This window comes from Brassica napus, chromosome C2 (assembly GCF_020379485.1).
Source record: "Brassica napus cultivar Da-Ae chromosome C2, Da-Ae, whole genome shotgun sequence".
NCBI lineage: Eukaryota > Viridiplantae > Streptophyta > Magnoliopsida > Brassicales > Brassicaceae > Brassica > Brassica napus.
The window spans coordinates 2,399,920-2,421,882 of NC_063445.1; the positions used below are offsets into that span (position 1 = coordinate 2,399,920).

The following is a 21,963-nucleotide window of genomic DNA, read 5'->3' on the forward strand; positions in this document are numbered from 1 at the left end:
ATTCCTAAAAGGATTATATATATGATGAGAATACATCTCCCTAATATGATGCTTCCAGGGGGAGAAATATGATGATGTTTCGTAGTTGTACTCTTTTTCCTTATCATGGTTTTTGTCCCATTGGATTTTCCATGTTAAGGTTTTAACGATGCAACAAAGAACACTTAATGATAGATACCTAAAGAGGAACGTTATCACTTAAGTGATAAAGATATCAATCTTCTAATGTATTTTTGAGACTGAGAAGAGAATGATCAAAGATCAGTCATACTTTAAAAGGAATCAAGGTATGAACACATTCCATTCGCGGGACAGAAACAAAGGTCAAATGTTTGCGAATCAAAAAAGACCTTCTAGATGGAATTAAAATATGGACTTGGCGTCCAGAGAAAGATCTTTGAGTCTACTTTCATCTCCAATTTGAATCAAGTCATTCCAGATGATATAACTTGAGATATGACTGTTTTTGTGAGACATGTACAAGCTGTCTCAGAATATCCAATTTCGACCGATATCCCAAATATTGCTAGATATTTCCATCTTCCAAGATCTAGAAGTGTGCCTGAAGTTATACATGGATGTTAGCTTCGATTTCCAAGTGTTTCGAAGTCATTTGGTCCTACGGTCATCAAGATATTCAAGTTTCAGTGAGGAGTGTCAAATCTGCCGACGAGGTCCAAGTGCTACAAGTTCGTTCAAGTGACAATTCAGACGACCTATTCACTAAGTCACTTCTGACCTCTACATTCAAAAAGCTTACGCATTAGATTGTGATGCGTCGACTGAAAGACCTTCATTGAGGTACAAATCAGGGGGAGTAATACGTGTTGTACTATTTTTCCTTAACCATGGTTTTATCCCTTTGGGTTTTACTGGTAAAGTTTTAGCGAGGCAACATCCAAAGCGTATTACGAGTTCTTAATGGTTATAACATTCAAAGGAGATTGTTATGAACCGTTTAAGTGAATGCCTTAACCAAAGACGGTTTAGACTTTTCCTTTTCTCGTGGTTTTCCTTTTCCTTTTTTTTTTTTTCCTTGTATGATTAAAATTTCCTTTTCCTTATTGGTTTAGGATTTGTAATTTTTTCATTTATCTATTCCTATATATAAATGGCACATTATGTTATGAATAAGAACAACTAATTCCCTCTTTTTCTCTTTATTTACAACAGTGTGTTTATTCATCTTTTATTAAGGGGTATTTTTTTGTTTACATTGACTAATCATTACATATGACACGTCAAGCCCTAGTATTATTCAAAACAAAACACTCTCTACCTTTTCAGCATCTATCTATGACAATGTATATATCAGTATTTGCATTTTGTGTGTGTGGCTATGAATCTTAGTATATTCGGCAACAGGAAAAAAATCATATGCTTTGCTTGAAGTTGAAGTAAAACGAAGGCGCCTCAGTGTTCATCAACTGGTCAAGGTCCCAATATTCTTCCATTCTCACACCCTCAGGTACGTTTCCAGCCCCATTAGTGTTCATGTCGTCATCTAAGTGGTTGGTAATATCTGCCTTGTACCGGTCACCTTCACATTCCAAAGGTGGAAAGTAGAGTTCCCCTTGTACTCCTGTGTTTACTCCGCAGAAACTATCTATATAAGGGGTAAAATCGTCATTATACGGGTGGCTGAGCAGCTGTGGCGCTGGGAATGGATTGTTGTTGGTTGGCATGTTGGTCAAAGAGGGGTTGACGAATCCTTGTTCTTGAAAGGACATGAAGCTTCCTATAATGTCTTTAAACTCCAAAGAAGTGGTGGAATTAGAAGACGAGTCACTTGCGTTGGGTGAACTGGATGAGTTGTTGACGAGGTTGGATGTATCGGACATTTTCTTTAGTCTTTTCTTTATTGTTGAGTTCCAAAAATTCTTGATCTCGTTGTCAGTCCGACCAGGCAACCGTGCTGCAATCTGAGACCACCTATTAAATCGATGAATAAGAAGAAAGAGAGTAGACTAATTCAATAAGACGTTGTATGTAAAATTTATAGAAGTCCATTGTTTGCATGGGAATTAGAAACAAAGTACGTGAAAGGAAATTACTGCAACTACTAGGAAGTTTACACAATAACTATAGTTTTAGACATTTTACTTTGCGTTCAAATAAATTGTCGTTAAATGATTTCACATAAGTTTCGACAAAAATATGTAATTTAATTTTATTAAATTAACTAACAGATACTAAATATAAGTATACAATTACTAGAAAATGTATAATTTTTATTTCACGAAGTCATGTCCAACGTGAAGTATAAACAAAAAAATGTATGTTTCTGTAGGAAGAAAATGAAAGTTGAAGTAAAACCCTAAAGAAGAGAAGAAAATGTGATAAAGACACAAAAGTCGGTTTCACGAAAACAACTTTTTTTTCTAAGAACTAAGGGCATGATTAACCCCGGTCTCTTAGTCGGAGTTCTTAACTTATAATTTGATATTTTTTTTGTTTTTTTTTTAACTTTTCAGCTAAAAAATTGACTCTTAGACCATGATTAATCCGAGGTTCTTAGGATGGAGTTCTTAGCGTATTTAAGAACCGGTTCTTAGCTTTTTTGGTTAAAAGTTAAGAAATAGTTTCTTAACTTCCGCTAAGAACCCCACTCTAAGAACCCCGGGTTAATCATGGTCTTATATCTCTTATTTAAGAGACGGTTCTTAACTTTTTTTAGTTAAAATCTAAGAAAAGCTAAGAACTGTCTCTTATCCGAAGCTAAAAACCCCAGTTAAAAGACCGGGGCTAATGATGGTGAAGCACTCTCTTTAAGTCTTAACACTCACGATTAACGAACTCTGCCCACTCACATAAGGACATAATTACACGTGAATGTACTCATTCCTAGTTTGGTTTTTGCGTCAACTTTCTAATGCTACTATAATTATAATTGGATCAATTTTCTTCTCAAACAATCAATCATCTCTTTGAATTTTAACAGTTATCGTCCCAGTGAAAATTCGAACCAAACTCTATTTTCAACATGAAAATCGATCATACCTTTTTACTATTTGTATATCATGTATCGTATATAGTCACAATAGAGCAATACACACGGACTGTTTATGTTAACTCGCTATATGTATATAGATTAGGTCACTTCTTATATGTTTAACCGGTAGAAAAAACACACACACATGCTACTTGATCTAATTTCAACAATTTGATCGTTTTAATTAAGGTGGACTTTTGTTCTTGCTCAGTTGGCTTGGCTTTCTCTATATATGCGTTTTTACAATTTACCCATAAACCAAAAGTTACCAAGACAATTTTAAGCAATATTTACCAGAAACATGCTAGTTGGTATAAGAAAACTTATCCATTATAGTTACCTTTTTAATTGATAACATGTAAAACAACCAAAATGATTGCAAAAATATATACCTGTTGCCGAGAATGGAATGAAAACGAATGATGAGTTCCTCTTCCTGAGGAGAGAAAGCGCCACGCTTGAGGTCAGGACGAAGATAGTTGATCCAACGAAGACGGCAGCTTTTGCCACATCGTTGAAGGCCTGCGTTTTTGGCTACATCGCTCCAACATCCTTGCCCATTGGTTATCATATATTGCATCAGCTTTGAGTCTTCCTCTGGAGACCAAAGCCCCTTCTTCATCTTCTTTACTTGATGAGTGACTACATTTGCTACCTCTGGTTTTCTCATCATTTTTTTGTTGAGTTAATTGTTTCTCTTAATCTTTCTCAAGGCTCGATCGATTTGTTGATGTGAACCAGTGAAGTTTGTTTTTATAACAGAGAGAGAGAGAGAAAAGAGAGAAGACTTGATGAAGGGAGAATGATGATGATGAGGAAAGGGATGGTTGTATGGTTTGCTTACAATTCTAGGAAGACAAACCAATTTTTCAATTTTCATCTTCTCCCTTTTTAATATATATATTCCTTATTTTAAGCATTATTATATATATACTATAATATAATATACGGTATGTTGCATTGTTATAAAACATACAAAAACATATTTACATTTCTAGTCGACCAATATTGTTTGTGTGGTGCATAAAATACACCAACAACATGTGTATATAACTAAGTTAACCAAGTGAAGAAACGTTAGTTGGTCTGTCATGACGAAAACGGTTCTGAGAGCGACCCGAAATGCAAACATCAAAGCCAAAGGGAGAAGTGCTCTTCACTTGTTCAACTTTTTTTCTTTTTGAATATATAAACCATATGCATTTGTTTCTTCATTCACAAGGTATATATTACAGACATGTCTAATTCATTAACCTTAAGTGTGTATATATAAGACTATATAACATTAATTTATATATTCATGAACATGTCTATTTTCTATTCAATGATATCTTCATTTTCAAGGTAAGCAAATGTTGAGTTATTTCATTAATATTTACGTATAATAAGCAGTTTTTCGATTGTATATATAAATAAGTTGACGAGTGTCATAACCCTTTTTGTTTGTTTTATATTAAGCTTAGCAGCCGAGCAAGAAGTTTTGCTTCGGCTTCACACAACCACCTCTCGCGCACCAACACGTACACTTGAAGAAATCAAATTATTGTTATGGAGAAAATATTATACTCCTTTATCCATATATTTTATCTTTTTATTGGAAAGAAACGTGGGGCACGATTTTTAACTTCTCGATTTACACTAAAATCCGAAAATAAACATAACTTTTTATACAATCATAAAAAAAATCCACAGATAAAGTACAAAAGAAGTTGGAATATTGAATCTTGAAGATATTGCTAATGGAAAAGGACTAAAGATCTTAGGTTTTTGGGAGAGATAGTAGTTTGTGTAAATCTTTCTTATCGACTCCATCTTTGAAGACATTAATCTATAGACTATACATCTAAACATGATAAATTGATGTGTTTTTAGCTAGAAAATGTATATTCCTTTGTAGTATGGGGAATGTGAGTTTTTGGTGATACAATTAACCCTTAAACAATCATTGTTTTTAATAAAATATTGATTTTTTCTTCGACTCTAAATTAAAATTTGGATGACAGAATTACAATGTATATCACAACTTAGAATATAATTTGTGGTAGAAAAATTAACAGTATTAGTTATAACTTTGAAAATATAGTTTAGCTATTTAGCAACCAAACTTTAAATATACCACTCTAAAATCTATTAATTTTATCTCTATGCAGATGTCTGCTAAGACTAACCCTAAACAGAAGGGTCAGTGTATAATTAACTCTAGACACACAAAAATAATCGCTTAAATATATATATATATATATATCAATAAAGTAGTGCGAGGTTAATCACTGTACAAAATGTAGGTTCGTGTGTATTACACTCTTTTGAGACTATAACGGAAACCTCAAGTTTATTTATTTGAAACATTAATCATGCATATGTCATTTTCCTCAATGAAGACAAAGTGGTTACTAACTAAGAAAGCAATTATCACCCATGAGAACTGAACCCCAAATAAAAGAAATTAACAAACACTACCATTGAATCAAAGCATTAGCTTAAACTTGAATCTTACTTTACAGGGTGATGTATCTTAATTTATACTTTTATATTTGTATTATATGTTCTTTTAATAAATAACAAAAAAAATTACTACTTCCTCCGTTTCATATTAAGTGTCGTTTTAGAAAAAAAAAATTTGTTACAAAATAAGTGTCGTTTTCGATTTTCAATGCAAAATTTATTAATTTTATGCAAAATTTATTTTTCTATTAGTTGAAATATAATTAGGTGTATAGGTAATAGTGCTTTTTATAAAAAATGTACAAAATTAATTGTTTCCTTAATCCGTATGTTGAAACCTAAAACGACACTTATAATGAAACGGATGGAATATAAAGTATCTGCGGGACAATCATTTTGGGGACAAAATCTAATTGGTTGATCATTATGCATTTGCATACATATAAGGGCTTATTTGTGGTGAACTTTTTGTTACACTTGTCGTGATTAGGTTGTCTTTGAAGAAACACAAAACATCGGACTTCACTTATCTGCGCCAATTGTAATCTACTAATCTTTAACCTAACCCACCCAGTTCCGTTAGGAACGTTTTTAGCTAATAGCTATAATAGATAGTTCTCAAACTAACCCCTGCCGTCACGTTATACCATGATTACCCCGAAACCCACTAATGCTTTCTTAAATTTTTTTATTTTTTTTTGTCTCATTTAAAAAAAAAAAAACGCACTAATCGAGAACTGCTACGTGTCGGTGGGATCCGCAAATAGTACAAAAAAACTCACCACCATTTTTAAGTTGTTTGTGGGACCCAGAGGTTAAGAAACCCATTACTATCCCCGATATTCATGTCCTTAGAGCATCAACATCGCGGTTTCTAGGATGAAGATTCTAAGAAAAGTAACGATGATGGCCCCACCAAAAATATAAAATCGGTCACAGAAGTAGCCAAAGAAAGATCGAAGTTTTGCTGTTTCTGGTACTGTTTGCAGATCCCATTGACACGTGACGACCCGCGGTTGGATACCTTTTAAAAAAAAAAAAATTTAAATCAGAAAAACAAAAAAAAAAAGAAAATAAGAAATCCAAAAAAACGGTTTAGAGATAATAATGGCCTTATAGTCACCTAGAAAAATCAGTTCAACCCAGACGAAACTTTTGGTTGTTAACAGCTAATACCTAATAACTAATAAGTAACAATTATGAAGCTGTTATTATTGTTTTATTGGACCTCTTACTGTATTTGCTTTGACTTGACGATGTGTTAGAGCACCGGCATCAATCAACCCCCGGTTGGGGTTCATAATTTGAATTTTTTTTATTTTTTTTTTATTTTTTTTTGGTTTTTTCAAAAAAAAAAAATAAATAAATAAATAAATTGACCAATAGCGGACCGCCATGTGGCGTAGGGTCCGCTGAACAGTGACGCTCGGGTTCATATGGAAAGAGCGTAGCGAGACAGGAACATTAGTGTAGCATATTATAATATTTTTTTTTCTGGGGAAGCGTGTGAACTACACCCACGAACCTCGAATGCTAGTGTTCTTATATTCTTTTTATAACTTCTAAAATAATTAAAGTAAAATTTGTCTTCTGCTCACCCCATCCGCAGCTTACAGGTAAACCGCTTCGACCACAACGTATACAGACAGTCGACACGATGGGAACAGTCACTGAGTACTAATAATACTAGGGGTTGTGACCCCGCGCTTGATGGTTAATATTTCTAGGTATGCGTTGTATCTTGTACTTGAATCATGGCAGTTTGCATGTAGAAGGTAGTTAATATTAGCCAGCTTCCTCTTTCGTTTCTACTTCTCTCCCCTTTTCTTAAAATTGGTCATAATCATATTAAACATTTGAAAATGCAAATCTTTATATCAAGTAATGACTGACTCATAAAGCTGACCTATCTTTGTTTAGTTTTTGAACGATGTTTAGCTTTTTTTCTAGACTGTTCTCATGTCTTCATCGTCACCCAAAGGCTCACAATGTTTTCTGGCTCATCTTTTTCACGGTGCTCCTCGAAGAACGCATTGTCGGTGCCTTGTATTTAATCCGAGTTGGAACGCTGCTGCTGATCCGTCTTTGTCAATGGGTTCTTCTTCGGAGAAGTTGTCTAACAGAGAGGACAGTCTATTAAATTTTGAGAAGGTGGCATTGTTAAATGAATCCATCCGCACAAAATTTAAGCGACCTAACTTTCTCTCACCACTTTAACCTTTTCTCTTACGATAATTGTGTGATGGATGGTGTCTGAGAGTTCAGGTCACCATCTTCGTTCTTCTTTCAAGTGTTCCCCTCCTTATTCTCTCAGTTAACTTCCTCTGCATGACTGCATCCATTCCCAAAATACTAAAACAATAAAGGTTTCAAATATTTTTTTTATAGGACAACAAACAAATACTTTACCTTGTCAATTTTAAACTTTGCTACTGTTAAAAAAAAACTTTGCTACTATTAAAAAAAGCTTTGGATGATTTAGCAAGGGAAGAATGATCCTGACCTGAAAAAGGAGGTGAAGAATCACCAAAAAAAAATACCGAGAAGCCACTTCATAAAAATCATAAATCGAGAAAAATCAATTCGGCTTTTACACATACAGCAGAAAGATTTCAGGTAACCCAACCATTTAATCAAGAATTCGGAAGGAGAGACAATGATTACCTCCTGAACAACCTTGCTCTTCCGCGGCTCCTCTTGCAGGCAAAATGCTCTGGAGGACTTCTTCTTTCTTCCAATCTACGGCTGTAACGGGCGTTTTATATACTTTCCGTATACTAATTAATTAGTGTTGAAACAGAGACAATTTCTAGTAGATGTTATTAGGACCATTAATGGTGATTTGATTAAAGGGTAGGAGATGGAGAGATTGAAAAAGAGAAACTGCAATCGAAAATACCAAGGGTCACTCTGCGCTTTGTGATTTCTTCGAAGCAATGGAGGAAAATCCTACAAAAAATAATAAATTTTGACTGGGCCTTTTCGATTTGAATGACAAAACCTAAAAATAAATACGATTAACCACACAGTAATAAAGAGAATTCAGCGAAAAAAAAACCCTCAACTTTGCACGAATTGCCGAAAGAAATATAAACTTTTGGCCTGACCAAAAAAAAACCAAACTTTCATTAACTTTAAAATTAATTAACAATGTTTTCGCTGACTTGCCAATTTAGCACGCCGTCAACAAATTTACCAGAAATATTTGACGTTGTTTATTGTTGGCGTTAAGTGAAACGTTACATGACTTAAAATTAAAAATATGTAGACCCATGGATTTGAACCAAGGTTGATTTGTCAAATGACAAGCTATTTTACCACTGGGCTACTGGCACTTTCAATTTGCTTACTAACATGTTTACTTTTATTTGGTACATATTAAATATAAAAAATTCTCTAAAAACTTAATAAGATCTTTAAAATTTCAAAAAAATTAAAAAAATAAAGAAGATTTTTATAAAATTAATTTAGAAATTAAAATTAAAAATAAAATTTTATTTTTCTTTTTAAAAAATAAAAACACTTCCAAAATTTTCTAAAAACTTAAAAAGATCTTTAAAATTCCAAAAAATTGAAAAAAATAAAGATTTTTTTATAAAATTAGTTTTGAAATTAAAATAGAAATTTTTTATAAAATTAATTTTGAAATTAAAATAGAAAATAAAATTTTATTTTTTCTTTTCAAAAAAAACACGAACTTTTCACGAATTGAAAAGAAAAAATAAAATTTTAAAAGATATAAGAAGAGCAAAAAGTCAGCACTTTCATTAATTAAAAATTAGAAATTTTACTTTTAAATCACTTTTTGGTAAGCAATAGTACTACATTAATTCCTAAACATCAAATAGAGCTCCTAACCGTACACTGACAAAAGTTGTAAATTTGTAATCCAATAGTTAATTCATTAGTTTAAAAATCTATCCCAAAAACAAGAGACAAGTAATGCAATAATAATAATGTGTTATGAGCCGCATATGTTGAAAATTATAAAGGATGTGGGGCCCGTTGCACTATTTGCACAGTTAATTTCTCTTCTATATAAACGATCGTTTCGATCGTTTATAGACACACCATTCCTTCTTCTTCTAATAACACATCCTCTCTTATTATCAGTGTTATCTTCTCATACAGGTATAAAATTTTGCCCTTATTTAAATTTCCTCGATACAATAAAATTCTAGTTTTTTTTATAACACGTTATCAGCACGATCACTCTGCGATTCGGTAAAATTTATTTGTATCATTTATACCCTGTTATAATGGTCGGTATACCGCCTCTACTATTATTTATATCATGTTATAATGGCCGGAATACCGCCTATATTATTTACTATTAATTTAATTTATTTATTGGTCGGCCGAGCCGCCTTATATTCTGTTTATTATTTATTGGTCGGCCGAGCCGCCTTATATTGTGTTTGTTATTAATTGGTCGGCCGAGCCGCCGTATAATTTATTTACTACTCTGCATTGATCGGCTGAGCCGTCGCATGATTTGTTGTCATAACATAAATATTTCATTGCTATAATTTTTACTTTTATGAAATTTTATAGATTTGATTAACTGTTTAATACGATATTTTCAGACTGATTTTTAGTGCACTCGATTTAACCCCAACGGTCACAAAGAATTTTTTTCAAAAATTTCCCCTTTCTCCAACGGTCATGAACAGTAATTTTCATCTATAAATACAACTCATTTTCACTCCATTTCATCATCCAAAACATTTCATCTTCTCTCAAAATTTCAAATCGCTCTCCTCCGATTTTTTTATTTCAAGAAAGATGATTCGCGCACTTTTGTTTTTATGTGCCATTTTTATTTGTGTTTCTATTTATGGTTTATCCGTTGGAGAATTTACTCCAAGAGAATTTAGGATGAATATCGGTTTACTTTTCTTTACATCGCTTCTCTTTGTAATTGCATGTATGATTAATGTAAACGGTTTTTAAATTATGAAGTTCTAATAAAATTATTATTTTGTGTTTTAGAAATACAAATGGCAAACATCGAGAAACTCCAGTTCCCGGCTCTGAAAGTAACCGGCGAAAACTATGTCAGATGGGTCACAAATGTGAAACCCTATCTTGTAATAAAAAAGATAACCGAAGCGATAAAAGTCGGTAACAAATCGCCACCCGAGCATATAGCCGAAGCGATAATCTTCCTGAAGAAGCACTTAGATGAGAATCTAACTCACGACTATGGAGACGTTGAGGACCCAGCCGTACTATGGCAAGCCTTGAAAGACAGATTCGATAATCAAAAGGAAATCAATCTCCCTCACGCTCTTGAAGAGTGGAAAACCCTCAGGTTTCAGGATTTCCAAAGGGTTAGAGATTACAATTCCACTATCTTAAGGATAGTTGCACAATTAAAATATTGTGGTAACCCTGTCACCGAAGCAGAAATGCTTGACAAGACATACAATACTTTCCACAAAGAACACAACGTCTTATCCCGAATTTACAGAAAATGTGGGTACACCAAATTTTCTGAATTGATGGTAACACTCATGTTGGCTGAAAAGAACGATGAGTTACTAATCAAAAACCATAATTCCCGACCTACGGGAGCCAAGGCATTTCCCGAAGTGAATGCTACGGCGGTAGAATATTCGGGAAGGAGAAACCAGACCAACCGAGGTCGTGGTCGGCGTTTCAACAACAAACGTGGAAAGCCTTACTATCCTAAAAGTATTAGATCTAACAAATGGGTTAGATCTGAACAACCTCCTAAAGGAAAAGAAACCGAAGAGGATACCACAAAGAAAAGTGAGACTGTATGTTACAGATGTGGATGTAAAGGACATTGGTCCCGTACCTGTCGTACTCCCCCACATTTGTGCAAGTTATATCAAGAGTCCATAAAAGGAAAGGCTAAAGAGGTGAACCTCACGGAAAATGTTGAAGGGACCTCATACCTTGAATCCTCCGACTTCGCTAATGAGCTGGACTAGATTACTCCTGAAGAGAATCGAAATGCCTATGATAAGAGTATTGAATAGTTTTCAGTATTACCATGTATAATTATTATATTTCATGTTTTAAAAAAAAATAATAATGATGTTTTTAACGTCATCTTATTGTATAATTATGTGTTTCCTTATATGAATGAATTTTATGTTTTTCTTTTATTAATATTTATGACAATTTCAGAAATGGATCAGAATGGTAATGAAGCAAAATCCAAGAAACGGATTCGTGAAATATGCATACCAGATAGTGGAACAACGCACACTATTCTGAGACAAAAGAGATATTTCTCTGATATAAAACCGACAAGAATTGTCGTCAATACAATATCAGGTCCTGCAGACGTGATTGAAGGAACTGGTAAAGCAAATTTTACTTTACCGAATGGAACAAAATTTTCCATAAATAATGCTCTATATTCTCCAAGTTCTAAAAGGAATTTATTGAGTTTTAAAGATATATATCTTCACGGATATGATACTCAGTCTGCAACTGAGGATGGAAAGAAATACATGTATGTAACTTCTGAGAAATGTGGCAGAAAACACATATTGGAAAAGTTTCCAGAACTTCCTTCGGGGTTACATCATACTTATATCGATGAGATCGAATCAAATCTTTTAGTAAAACAGAACCCAGAAGAGTTCACATTATGGCATAATCGCCTTGGCCATCCAGGCACTACAATGATGCGTAAAATCATAGAAAGTTCACATGGTCATTCACTGAAAATCCAGGAGATTTCTCAAGGGAATAAAATGACATGTGTTGCATGTTCTCTAGGAAAATTGATCGTAAGACCATCGCCAACCAAAATCGATAAAGAATCACCAAAGTTCCTTGAAAGAATTCAAGGTGATATATGTGGACCGATACATCCACCATGTGGACCATTCCACTATTTTATGGTATTAATTGACGCATCCAGTAGATGGTCACACGTTTGTCTATTATCATCTCGAAACATGGCATTTGCGAGATTTCTAACTCAGATAATCAAACTGCGGACACAGTTCCCTGATTATAATATTAAAAAGGTTAGATTAGACAACGCTGGTGAATTCACATCCCAAGCATTCAATGATTATTGTATGGTAACGGGAATTGAAGTTGAACATTCTGTGGCTCATGTTCATACGCAAAATGGTTTGGCTGAATCGTTAATTAAGCGTCTGCAACTGATTGCAAGACCATTGATCATGAAATCAAAACTTCCAACCTCTGTATGGGGACATGCTATTTTGCATGCAGAAGCACTCATTCGAATCAGACCGAGTGCATACCACAAGTATTCCCCACTACAATTAGCGTTTGGTCGAGAACCAAATATTTCCCATTTAAGAATCTTTGGTTGTGCAGTATATGTGCCTGTAGCACCACCACAACGAACAAAGATGGGACCACAAAGAAGGTTGGGAATATATGTTGGTTGTGACTCTCCATCGATTATAAGATACCTAGAACCACAGACTGGTGACGTCTTTACAGCACGTTTTGCTGATTGTCATTTTGACGAAAATGTATTCCCAGTTCTAGGGGGAGAAAACAAAAATGTTGGAAGTGATATAAAATGGAGTGTACCATCATTGTTATATCTTGATCCTCCCACTAAAGAGTCAGAACTAGAAGTTCGACGAATTATGCATTTACAGAGTATAGCTAACCAGCTACCTGATGCATTTGTAGATACCAAGACGGTAACTAAATCTCATATACCAGCTGCAAATGCTCCTGCTCGTATCAAAATGCCAAATGAACAAGAAAAGGAGGATGACACACGAGAGCCAAAAACACGCCTGAAGCGTGGTAGACCTGTTGGTTCTAAGGATAAGAATCCTAGGAAACAGAAGAAAGCTGAAATATATGATGCACCCAAAATAGCAGAAAATATTTTGGAGGAAATAAATGATAAGGATTCTGATGAATCAGAGCATCATGAATCAGAGCATCATGAATCGAAAGATAATCATGAGATTTCTATTAATTACATCCATAATAAAAGGATATGGAATAGAAATGAACAAAATGACCTTGATGATGCTTTCTCATATATTGTGTCAAGTGAAATAAATGAAGAAATCGATGATCCAGAACCAAAATCTGTCTATGAATGTCAAAAGAGACATGATTGGGAACAATGGAAAAATGCAATACAAGCTGAACTTGATTCGCTTAATAAACGAAAAGTATTTGGATCTATTGTGCTCACACCTGCAGATGTGAGACCAGTTGGGTACAAATGGGTTTTCGTTCGAAAGCGAAATGAGAAAAATGAGATTACGAGATACAAAGCTCGTCTAGTGGCTCAAGGTTTTTCTCAAAGACCTGGAATCGATTATGAAGAAACGTATTCTCCAGTTATGGATGCCATTACATTTAGATTCCTGATGAGTCTAGCAGCTGATAAAAATCTAGAGATGCGTCTCATGGATGTTGTTACAGCTTATCTATACGGATCATTAGATACTGATATCTACATGAAAATCCCTGATGGATTTAAAATGCCAGAAGCATTAAGTTCCAAACCTAAAGAGTTATGTGCAATAAAATTGCAAAGATCATTATATGGGTTAAAACAATCTGGACGTATGTGGTACAATCGTCTCAGTGAACATTTAACAAAAGAAGGATATGTGAATGATCCTATATGTCCATGTGTTTTCATCAAGAAAACAATATCCGGATTTGTAATAATCGCGGTATATGTTGATGATCTTAACATTATCGGAACTCAAAAGGAAATACAAAAGGCATCAGACTATCTCAAAGGAGAATTTGAGATGAAAGATCTAGGACAAACACAGTACTGTCTTGGCCTACAAATAGAACATTCACAAAATGGTATATTTGTGCATCAATCCACATACACTAAAAGAGTGTTGAAACGATTTAACATGGATAAATCAACTCCTCTTAGCACCCCGATGGTCGTTAGGTCACTTAATATTGAAAGTGATCCATTTCGACCACCTGAGGAGAAAGAAGAGATACTTGGTCCGGAAGTACCATATCTAAGCGCAATTGGAGCGCTGATGTACCTTGCAAATTGTACACGGCCTGATATATCATTTGCTGTGAATCTTTTGGCAAGATTCAGCTCATCTCCAACCCGAAGACATTGGAATGGGATCAAACATGTTTTTCGTTACCTCCAAGGGACCATTGATTTAGGCTTATTTTATCCTAAAAGTTCAAAAGGTCAAATGGTTGGTTTTGCAGATGCAGGATATCTTTCAGATCCACACAAAGCCCGATCGCAAACAGGATACGTTTTTACGATCGGAGGCACTGCTATATCTTGGCGTTCCCAGAAACAAACGCTCGTGGCTACTTCTTCAAATCATGCTGAGATCATTGCACTCCATGAAGCAAGTAGAGAATGTGTATGGCTGAGATCAATGAGCCGACACATCTGTTCAAGCAGCGGGATTGGCGAAAATACGGAGCCAACTATTTTATATGAAGATAATGCAGCATGTGTTGCTCAAACAAAGGACGGATATATCAAAAGCGATAGAACGAAGCATATACATCCGAAGTTCTTCTCATACACTCAAGAGCTCGTGAAGAAGAAAGAGATTGAAGTAAGATATATCCAATCATGCGACAATGCAGCTGATCTCTTCACAAAATCACTTCCGACTTCGATATTCAGAAAACATGTTCGTAACATTGGAATGCATCATCAGAAGGATTTATGACTGCTCATTCGAGGGGGAGCTTACGTAGTTGTACTCTTTTTACCTTACTATGGTTTTTCCCATTGGGTTTTCCTAGAAAGGTTTTTAACGAGGCAACGAAGACGTTAAGCGAGAGTGGATAGTGACACCGGTCCCCAAGGGGGAGTGTTATGAGCCGCATATGTTGAAAATTATAAAGGATGTGGGGCCCGTTGCACTATTTGCACAGTTAATTTCTCTTCTATATAAACGATCGTTTCGATCGTTTATAGACACACCATTCCTTCTTCTTCTAATAACACATCCTCTCTTATTATCAGTGTTATCTTCTCATACGGGTATAAAATTTTGCCCTTATTTAAATTTCCTCGATACAATAAAATTCTAGTTTTTTTATAACATAATGATCATTATTCATATCTCATAAGTCACTGTTGTTAAAAACATAGCATATCAACAGGAGATACTAGCCTCTGATAATTTTTAACATAGAAAAAATGTGAAGTTTTATAACCTATGATAATTCTTAACAAACAAATATGTACAAGATACAACTGAAGCCTAAGAAGAAACACAAGAGATAATCAGCCTTATGACTAGTACCTGCAAATAACCTTACATCTCAACACCCTATCTTGAACATAAAAACCAGGCATCACCATAACCTTAACCCGCACCGGTCTACATGACCCTGTTGATCTCTGCCTGTCCCTATCTCCACCCATATCTTCCATATAACTTGACTCAAACACTCTGTTCTCCTCAACCCTCAAGATCCCTAACGCTGGCTTCAGCGAGAAGGCAAGCAAATGAAGCAACCATACACATTTTGCAGCGACAAAGAACGCTTGTAGCATTTGCTCAGACCAAGGTCTTGTCCACTTCAACGTTGTAATGATCAAATTCATCTTCTCATCGCAGAATCTACTGAACTCTTCGCTGTAGTATTTTGTACCCTTTTTCAATACCTCGTTCCAGCTCAAGTTTCTTAAGGAAGCAAACGACGAAAATTTCGCTTTTCGATCTTGTTCTTGATCAAGAAACTTCGGTTTACCGTTCTTCTGGAAGACACAGTTCTCGAAATCTTGGTATATAGATTGGCTTATGATTGCTTCTAAGTGGCACTGAATGATCTTGGAGTGCTTAGAGGTGAATGATAAGTTGTAGGGTTGAAGGAGAGTGTTGATGTTACTAATCAGAGTTGAGTCTTCATCAATCTCTGTGACTAATGTTTTCAAGAATTGTTTTATCGATAATCTTGATTCGGATACAATCTGCAAGAACCGTTCAACCATCACATCTTCACTCACTGGCATCTTCTCTCGTGACACTAGAGCTTTCTTTAAACTGTCACAGTAACTTTTCAAGTACTGAAGCTTCTCGTTGAACTCTCTCAACGAAGATTTCATCTCCGAGACTTGTGTTAACGCGGCGTCTCTGCTTCTGTTTGCTTCCATCAACTCTCTCTTCAACTTCTCAGGAACTTCCTCTGATCTCTCGGTTCTACTAGGGGAGTTAAAGATCGAGTCGCTCTTTTTCTTTCTCTTTAACTTGGGGAACAACCAAGACAACACTCTGTTTCCACTGTTCCTTGGCTGAGAAGTAACAGCAGCTGAGTGTGAATCAGTCAAGGGCACAACAAGATTTGAGTTCTTGAAGCTCTTGGTGTCGAAACCTCTTTGTTTGTAGTCATTACAAGAAGAGACCGATCTAAAATGCAACGTTTGGGATCTGAGAGTATGTCTCAAGTCTTGATCTTCACCTCCAACACAAGATTCATCCAAATTCTCAGATGATGTGAGATTCTTGCGATGAAATGCAGGCACAGGCTCATCTGCATAGCTCTGTTTCAAAACCAAGAGAGAATTTTAGCAGTGTAATTTGAGTGGAAAAGACAGTAACTTCTGTCCAAAATTAAGAACAGTGTGTCAGCTAAGGACAAAACAAAACAATGTTTCTACCAAATTCAGGTCTTTTCTGTTTTGTCTTTATACTTCACAGTGGTTTTAATTATTGAAGTGATTAACCTAATTCTATAATGTAGACTATTGTTTTTTTTTGTCTGTGAAAATTATAGATATTGTATGAAGCTTCAAAACGTATAAAGACATGTATAATAACATAAGAAATATCAAAAAAAATACTGAAAGCAATTGTAATTACTAATTATAGAGTCTAAACCGGATTCAACTAATAAATCTTGTGTTTGATGATTTTTTTTAAAAAAAATCTTTAAAATTCCAAAAAACTCAAATTCCCATACATAATATCGAAATGAATCAAGTTAGAGATAATAAAAAGTGATGAAAAAACTCAAAAAAGAAAGAAAAGAGAAGTTTTTTTTTTGTAACTGAGGAAAAGAGAAGTTACAGGAGTGAAAACAGGATAATCATGAGCATAGAGGTTGTGGAGATGACGAGAAGCTGGAGAAGATGAAGAAGGGATTCTGATAGATGGGCTTAACTTCTGCATAAGTGCCCTCATCTTCACACCGTTTGCTATGACCTCTTCTTTTTCTCTATCCATGTTCATTCTTGTTTCAAAAGAAGCCATGGAAGAAGAAGAAAAGAATGAAAGATGAGACAGAGAGGTTGTGAATGTGATTGTGCTAGAGGAAAGGGTGGTGATGATGAGGATGATGTTTGTGTGAGAAAGAGAGAAAATCCAAAGAATGTTCTGTCTCCCTTCTCTTTAAAAGGACTGATACAAAGAGTGCATGTGAAGAGCAGAGACCAATTTTGTTGTGTACGAAAATGCCCCTTATTTTCTTTTTTTTTTTTTTGCAAAAAAAAGGGTTAAACCCGGGTCTATTAAAGACACAGACCTAACCCCCGGGTGGAGGTACAGCCCACGGATAGACCCTTTCCTGGGCATTCAAATGAGCCGAAAGCAATAGCTCATATCCGTGTGGCCAGCGGGATTCGAACCAGGGTTCGCCGTATTGGGTTTATTCCCTCAAATGCCCCTTATTTTCTTATTTGTTTCTTTTTCAGCTCTTCTGTTTTTGTTTCTTTGGTAAACTCTAATCTTTCTACATGATTGTTGTTTTATCCACTGCCAAAAAAATAAACAGAATTCCACCATTTTAAGATATTAACAATCATCAAAATCTTTTCAAGCAATTATTTCTTAGTTTTACTCTGAATAAATGGTTAAAAATGTTTAATTGGTATGAATTACTTGATTTATTTCCATCAAAAAGAAAAGTAGAGAATATCATAACAATTCATATATACTTAAGACTAAGAAAAAAGTACTCACAACTAGAAATAAAATATATTTCTTATATAAAATATAAAATATTAGTAAACATTAAAATTAGTAAATAGAATTACAAATCTAAACAAAATGCTAAATATTCAAAATTATTCTATAGTAGCACAAATAAAATGCTAAATATTGAAAAAATCAAATATGATTAGATACATCAAATGATTCACATATAAAGAATCATAGTTTAAAATTAATTTTAGGAAAGTAATTTCATGATAAATGATTATAATATCATTGGCGTTAGTCGGATCCTCTCAAGGCTCCGGATACCAGGATCATAAAAAAAATGATTATAATATCTTAGAAAATTAAATACTAGTCACTGGAGAATGTATTAAGGACCTCATGCGATGGAACTTCAGTTTCTATTGCAGTCAGCACTTTGATAATATAAGTAATGCAATCAAAATTTTCATATGTTTACATGTGTTATCTATCACTATCGAGTAGCTAATTGGTTAATATTAGAGTGTCATAACTTAAGTTCAAATGTGGGAGTGAGCATATGTGAAGTGTGTGTGTTTTTTTTTTTTTGAAAAAAGGCTTAAGAAGTGTGTATGTTGGTGACTAATATTTGTACGTGTCAAACGCGTTTGTTATAATTCCGACAATTTGAAAGATTTGTCGAGTGATCATATGCATTCCACTAGCTAAAATGTTTATTCGGCTGATCCTCGATCTCGGAAGAAAGGATATATACTACAAAACAAATAGGTCATTATTTAGTTAAAAGCTGACAAAACCATATTTGCTAGTATATGATAGAATTTTCCGTGTGGGACTGATCATTTAATAAGAGTTGTTTTGCAATAATGTTGTAAAGTGGAGTTGTTTACATCAGTGAGGAAAGGAAGTCAAGACATTAGGAGAAAAGTAGTATTAATCTACTAATAATATAATGATGACAAAATCATCGTTAAGTGATTAGTTCAACTACTAACAGAGAACAGTCCAATGAAAATCTAATCTTCCTAAGACATCTACCAATAGAAAAACGTTTCTTGAGTGATAACACTCAGAACTTCAAGCAGTTGTTAATAGACTCTGAGTCATTACTTCATACAATTGTTTTTGTACATATCTGCACAAGATAGTTGTTGATAAGGAGTTCACTTTTTCAGAGTTCTCATTAAAATTCAAATTAACAAAAACGCACTAACGGCTAACATGTAGATGCTTTTTAAGTTATTGAGCTGAAACTCTGATGTTTTATATAAGCCTATTGAAGAATTTAATTTCAAACTCAAAGAACCCAATTCAAAAGTCAGTTTTGAGAGTTATTGATATGAACTATGAAGTCATCATCCTGAAAATATGTAATTATGGAATATATATATATCATACTTTTAGCTACAAATATAAAATGTTTTGTTTTTCTCTCTCTCAGAAATGGCAAATGATACTAAACCCATCTCTTATGTGAACCAGAGCAAGAAGCTCTTGGGGCAACCTGAACTGGCCTTCTAGGTTTCTTTGAATCGCCAGCAGAAGAAGAAGCCCCTCGCATCCTCGAAGAAGAAGCAGAGGAAGAAACTGAAACAGGCTTCCGAGTAGTAGTCATTGGACTAACTATCGAAGACGGCTTCACAGATTTCACAAGTGAGGCCGTGGATTTATTAGTTCGCTCCAAAGCTGAAGGTTCCTCCTTGATGGAATCAACTGGAGCATCCTCCTCCAACACAGTTCGCCAAGGTGTGTTTGCAGGAGTATCTGAATCAGAGGATGAAGAAGCTGTAGAAAAATCCATATCGTAAAGAAGATTGTCCACTCTCATTGGGAATTCACATGTATTTGAGGCTGCAGCTGAATAAGAAGACCTCTGGAGCCTAGTGAGCTGTGTGACCTACACATATGACAACCAATGAACACCTTGAGATGAAGTTTAGTAGTAAAAGAGTTTCTCACCTTTTCTTCCAACACCAGAACGTCCCTCTTGAGCTTCTTGATGATTATTTTCTTCCTGCGAACAATCTCTTCAAGCTCTGTTTCTCGCTGTTTAAAGAGAGAATAAGACACATGTTTGTTCAAGTTATAAGGAAAAAAAGAATCAAAAATCTAAAGGCTTTGTCTTACTTACTTTGGAACAAGCTTTGTTGGTTAACTGAAGAAACGAAGTCAAGTCCTTTATGGTTGCATCTTTCTCTTGACACTCCTTTCTTAGAGAAAGCATGTCTTGGTCTAGTGAAAGATTATCAAACTGCAATAAACATTTAAAACAAGTGATCTTCATTTCCAACAACAAAAAAAAAAAAGATCACAAAGATTGTTTCAGTATACACACATACATGGAGTTCTGCAGCAGAAGTGACACTAGAACACCAATCTGACAAGTAAGACAAACGCCTTTCTTCTTGCTCAGCTTCAACCACCACATTTGTGGAAGATTTATCCTAAACAACAGAAGCATCAAGAACATAAATCTCCATGTAAAAGCAAGAGCACACACACACACACACACACACACCTGTATAACAGATGAGGAGTGATGATGTTGATCACATAGCAACTTCTCTTTGAACTTTGATTCCAGATCATCATCATGACCTGAGACCTTGACAAGACTTAGCTGTTGACAGAGATCATCCAGCATCTGTTGCATCCCTGTAAGAGCCTGGTCCTGAAAACATTAAAGCAAACGTTTTTACAAAAAAAAAAAGTCAAAACGTAAAATTAAAACCATAAATTAAACAAAACCATCAACTAGTTAAACACTTAAAAGCCTATAAAGGATCCAACTTTAACGAACCCTGAGATCAATCGACTTCTGAAGCTGCCGAATCAAACCGTTCTTCTTCGAATCGGCGGCGGCGGCGCCGATGACCGCCACGAGCATGAGCCTCTGGTGAGGGGTAAAGAGCTCCCACGCTAGGGTTTCGTCTCGGCCGATAGATAGCGCCGAGCCGCTGGGATCGTCGAGCAAGCTCTTGAGAGAGCTGTAGCGAGGAGAAGATTGCAGCGGCTGGGTGCGACGACGGGTGAAGTGGAGACGAGCGGAGGGAGGAGGAGGAGCGAGGGAGGAGAAGGGTGAGAGGTGGACTGAAGCGGGCGGGATTGGGTAGGATCCGGGATCCGAACCGGGTTCCTCCATTTCGATTTTGAGTTTTTGGATTTTTCTGCGATTTGAAAATTGCGGTTTCCCTCCGATGGGAGTGTTAGGGAAGGCGAAGAGGTTTGAAGGTTAACGTTGGTGTCACGGCCACCATCATCGTCTGGGTTGTACACATGTTTTTGTCTTTTTCTATGAATATTATGATTGATTTTTAAGTGTATCATTATTAAATGGTGAAAGACTATCTATCATCAATGGTGAGAGACTATTATTAGTACTAGGGTCGGTGTCCGCGCTTCGCGCGGATTACATGCTTAATAAAAGTCAGGTCAATTAAAATTTGGAGTTTTGAAGTTTCTGAGAGGGTAAATTAAGTTTTGTTTATTTTATTATGGGAAGATGTTAGAAGCGGTGATCATTATTTTTTTTTAAAACAACAGTAAGTTTGAATAATAAATTGTTTTGAGGAATTCACTATTCGTAATAAATTGTTACGTCGAATAATAAGAAGTAATGATGGTTTACTTAGAAAATGTAGAATTTTAATA

The 21,963-nt window shown here is 35.1% G+C and overlaps 4 protein-coding genes across 4 annotated transcripts; 1 reads left to right on the top strand and 3 right to left on the bottom strand.

Moving 5' to 3' along the window:
• Positions 1–1,159: 1,159 nt before the first annotated feature.
• Positions 1,160–4,003, bottom strand: LOC106416348 (transcription factor MYB46). Its single transcript, XM_013857210.3, has 2 exons — positions 3,385–4,003; positions 1,160–1,932 (listed from the first exon to the last, which is right to left on the bottom strand). The coding sequence occupies exons 1-2, from the start codon at positions 3,663–3,665 to the stop codon at positions 1,374–1,376; spliced, it is 840 nt and encodes a 279-aa protein (XP_013712664.3). The 5' UTR covers positions 3,666–4,003; the 3' UTR covers positions 1,160–1,373.
• A 6,434-nt stretch (positions 4,004–10,437) lies between these two features.
• On the top strand, positions 10,438–11,397 carry LOC125581434. The gene has a single exon (XM_048746848.1). The coding sequence runs from the start codon at positions 10,438–10,440 to the stop codon at positions 11,395–11,397; it is 960 nt and encodes a 319-aa protein (XP_048602805.1).
• Positions 11,398–15,582: 4,185 nt separating this feature from the next.
• Positions 15,583–17,797, bottom strand: LOC106383903 (IRK-interacting protein). Its single transcript, XM_013823956.3, has 2 exons — positions 17,464–17,797; positions 15,583–16,937 (listed from the first exon to the last, which is right to left on the bottom strand). Exons 1-2 carry the CDS (start codon positions 17,644–17,646, stop codon positions 15,690–15,692), a joined length of 1,431 nt encoding a protein of 476 aa, XP_013679410.3. The 5' UTR covers positions 17,647–17,797; the 3' UTR covers positions 15,583–15,689.
• Positions 17,798–19,673: 1,876 nt separating this feature from the next.
• LOC106383912 lies at positions 19,674–21,641 on the bottom strand. Its single transcript, XM_022710676.2, has 6 exons — positions 21,113–21,641; positions 20,831–20,983; positions 20,652–20,756; positions 20,444–20,563; positions 20,272–20,358; positions 19,674–20,209 (listed from the first exon to the last, which is right to left on the bottom strand). Exons 1-6 carry the CDS (start codon positions 21,452–21,454, stop codon positions 19,769–19,771), a joined length of 1,248 nt encoding a protein of 415 aa, XP_022566397.2. The 5' UTR covers positions 21,455–21,641; the 3' UTR covers positions 19,674–19,768.
• Between the last annotated feature and the right edge of the window lie 322 nt (positions 21,642–21,963).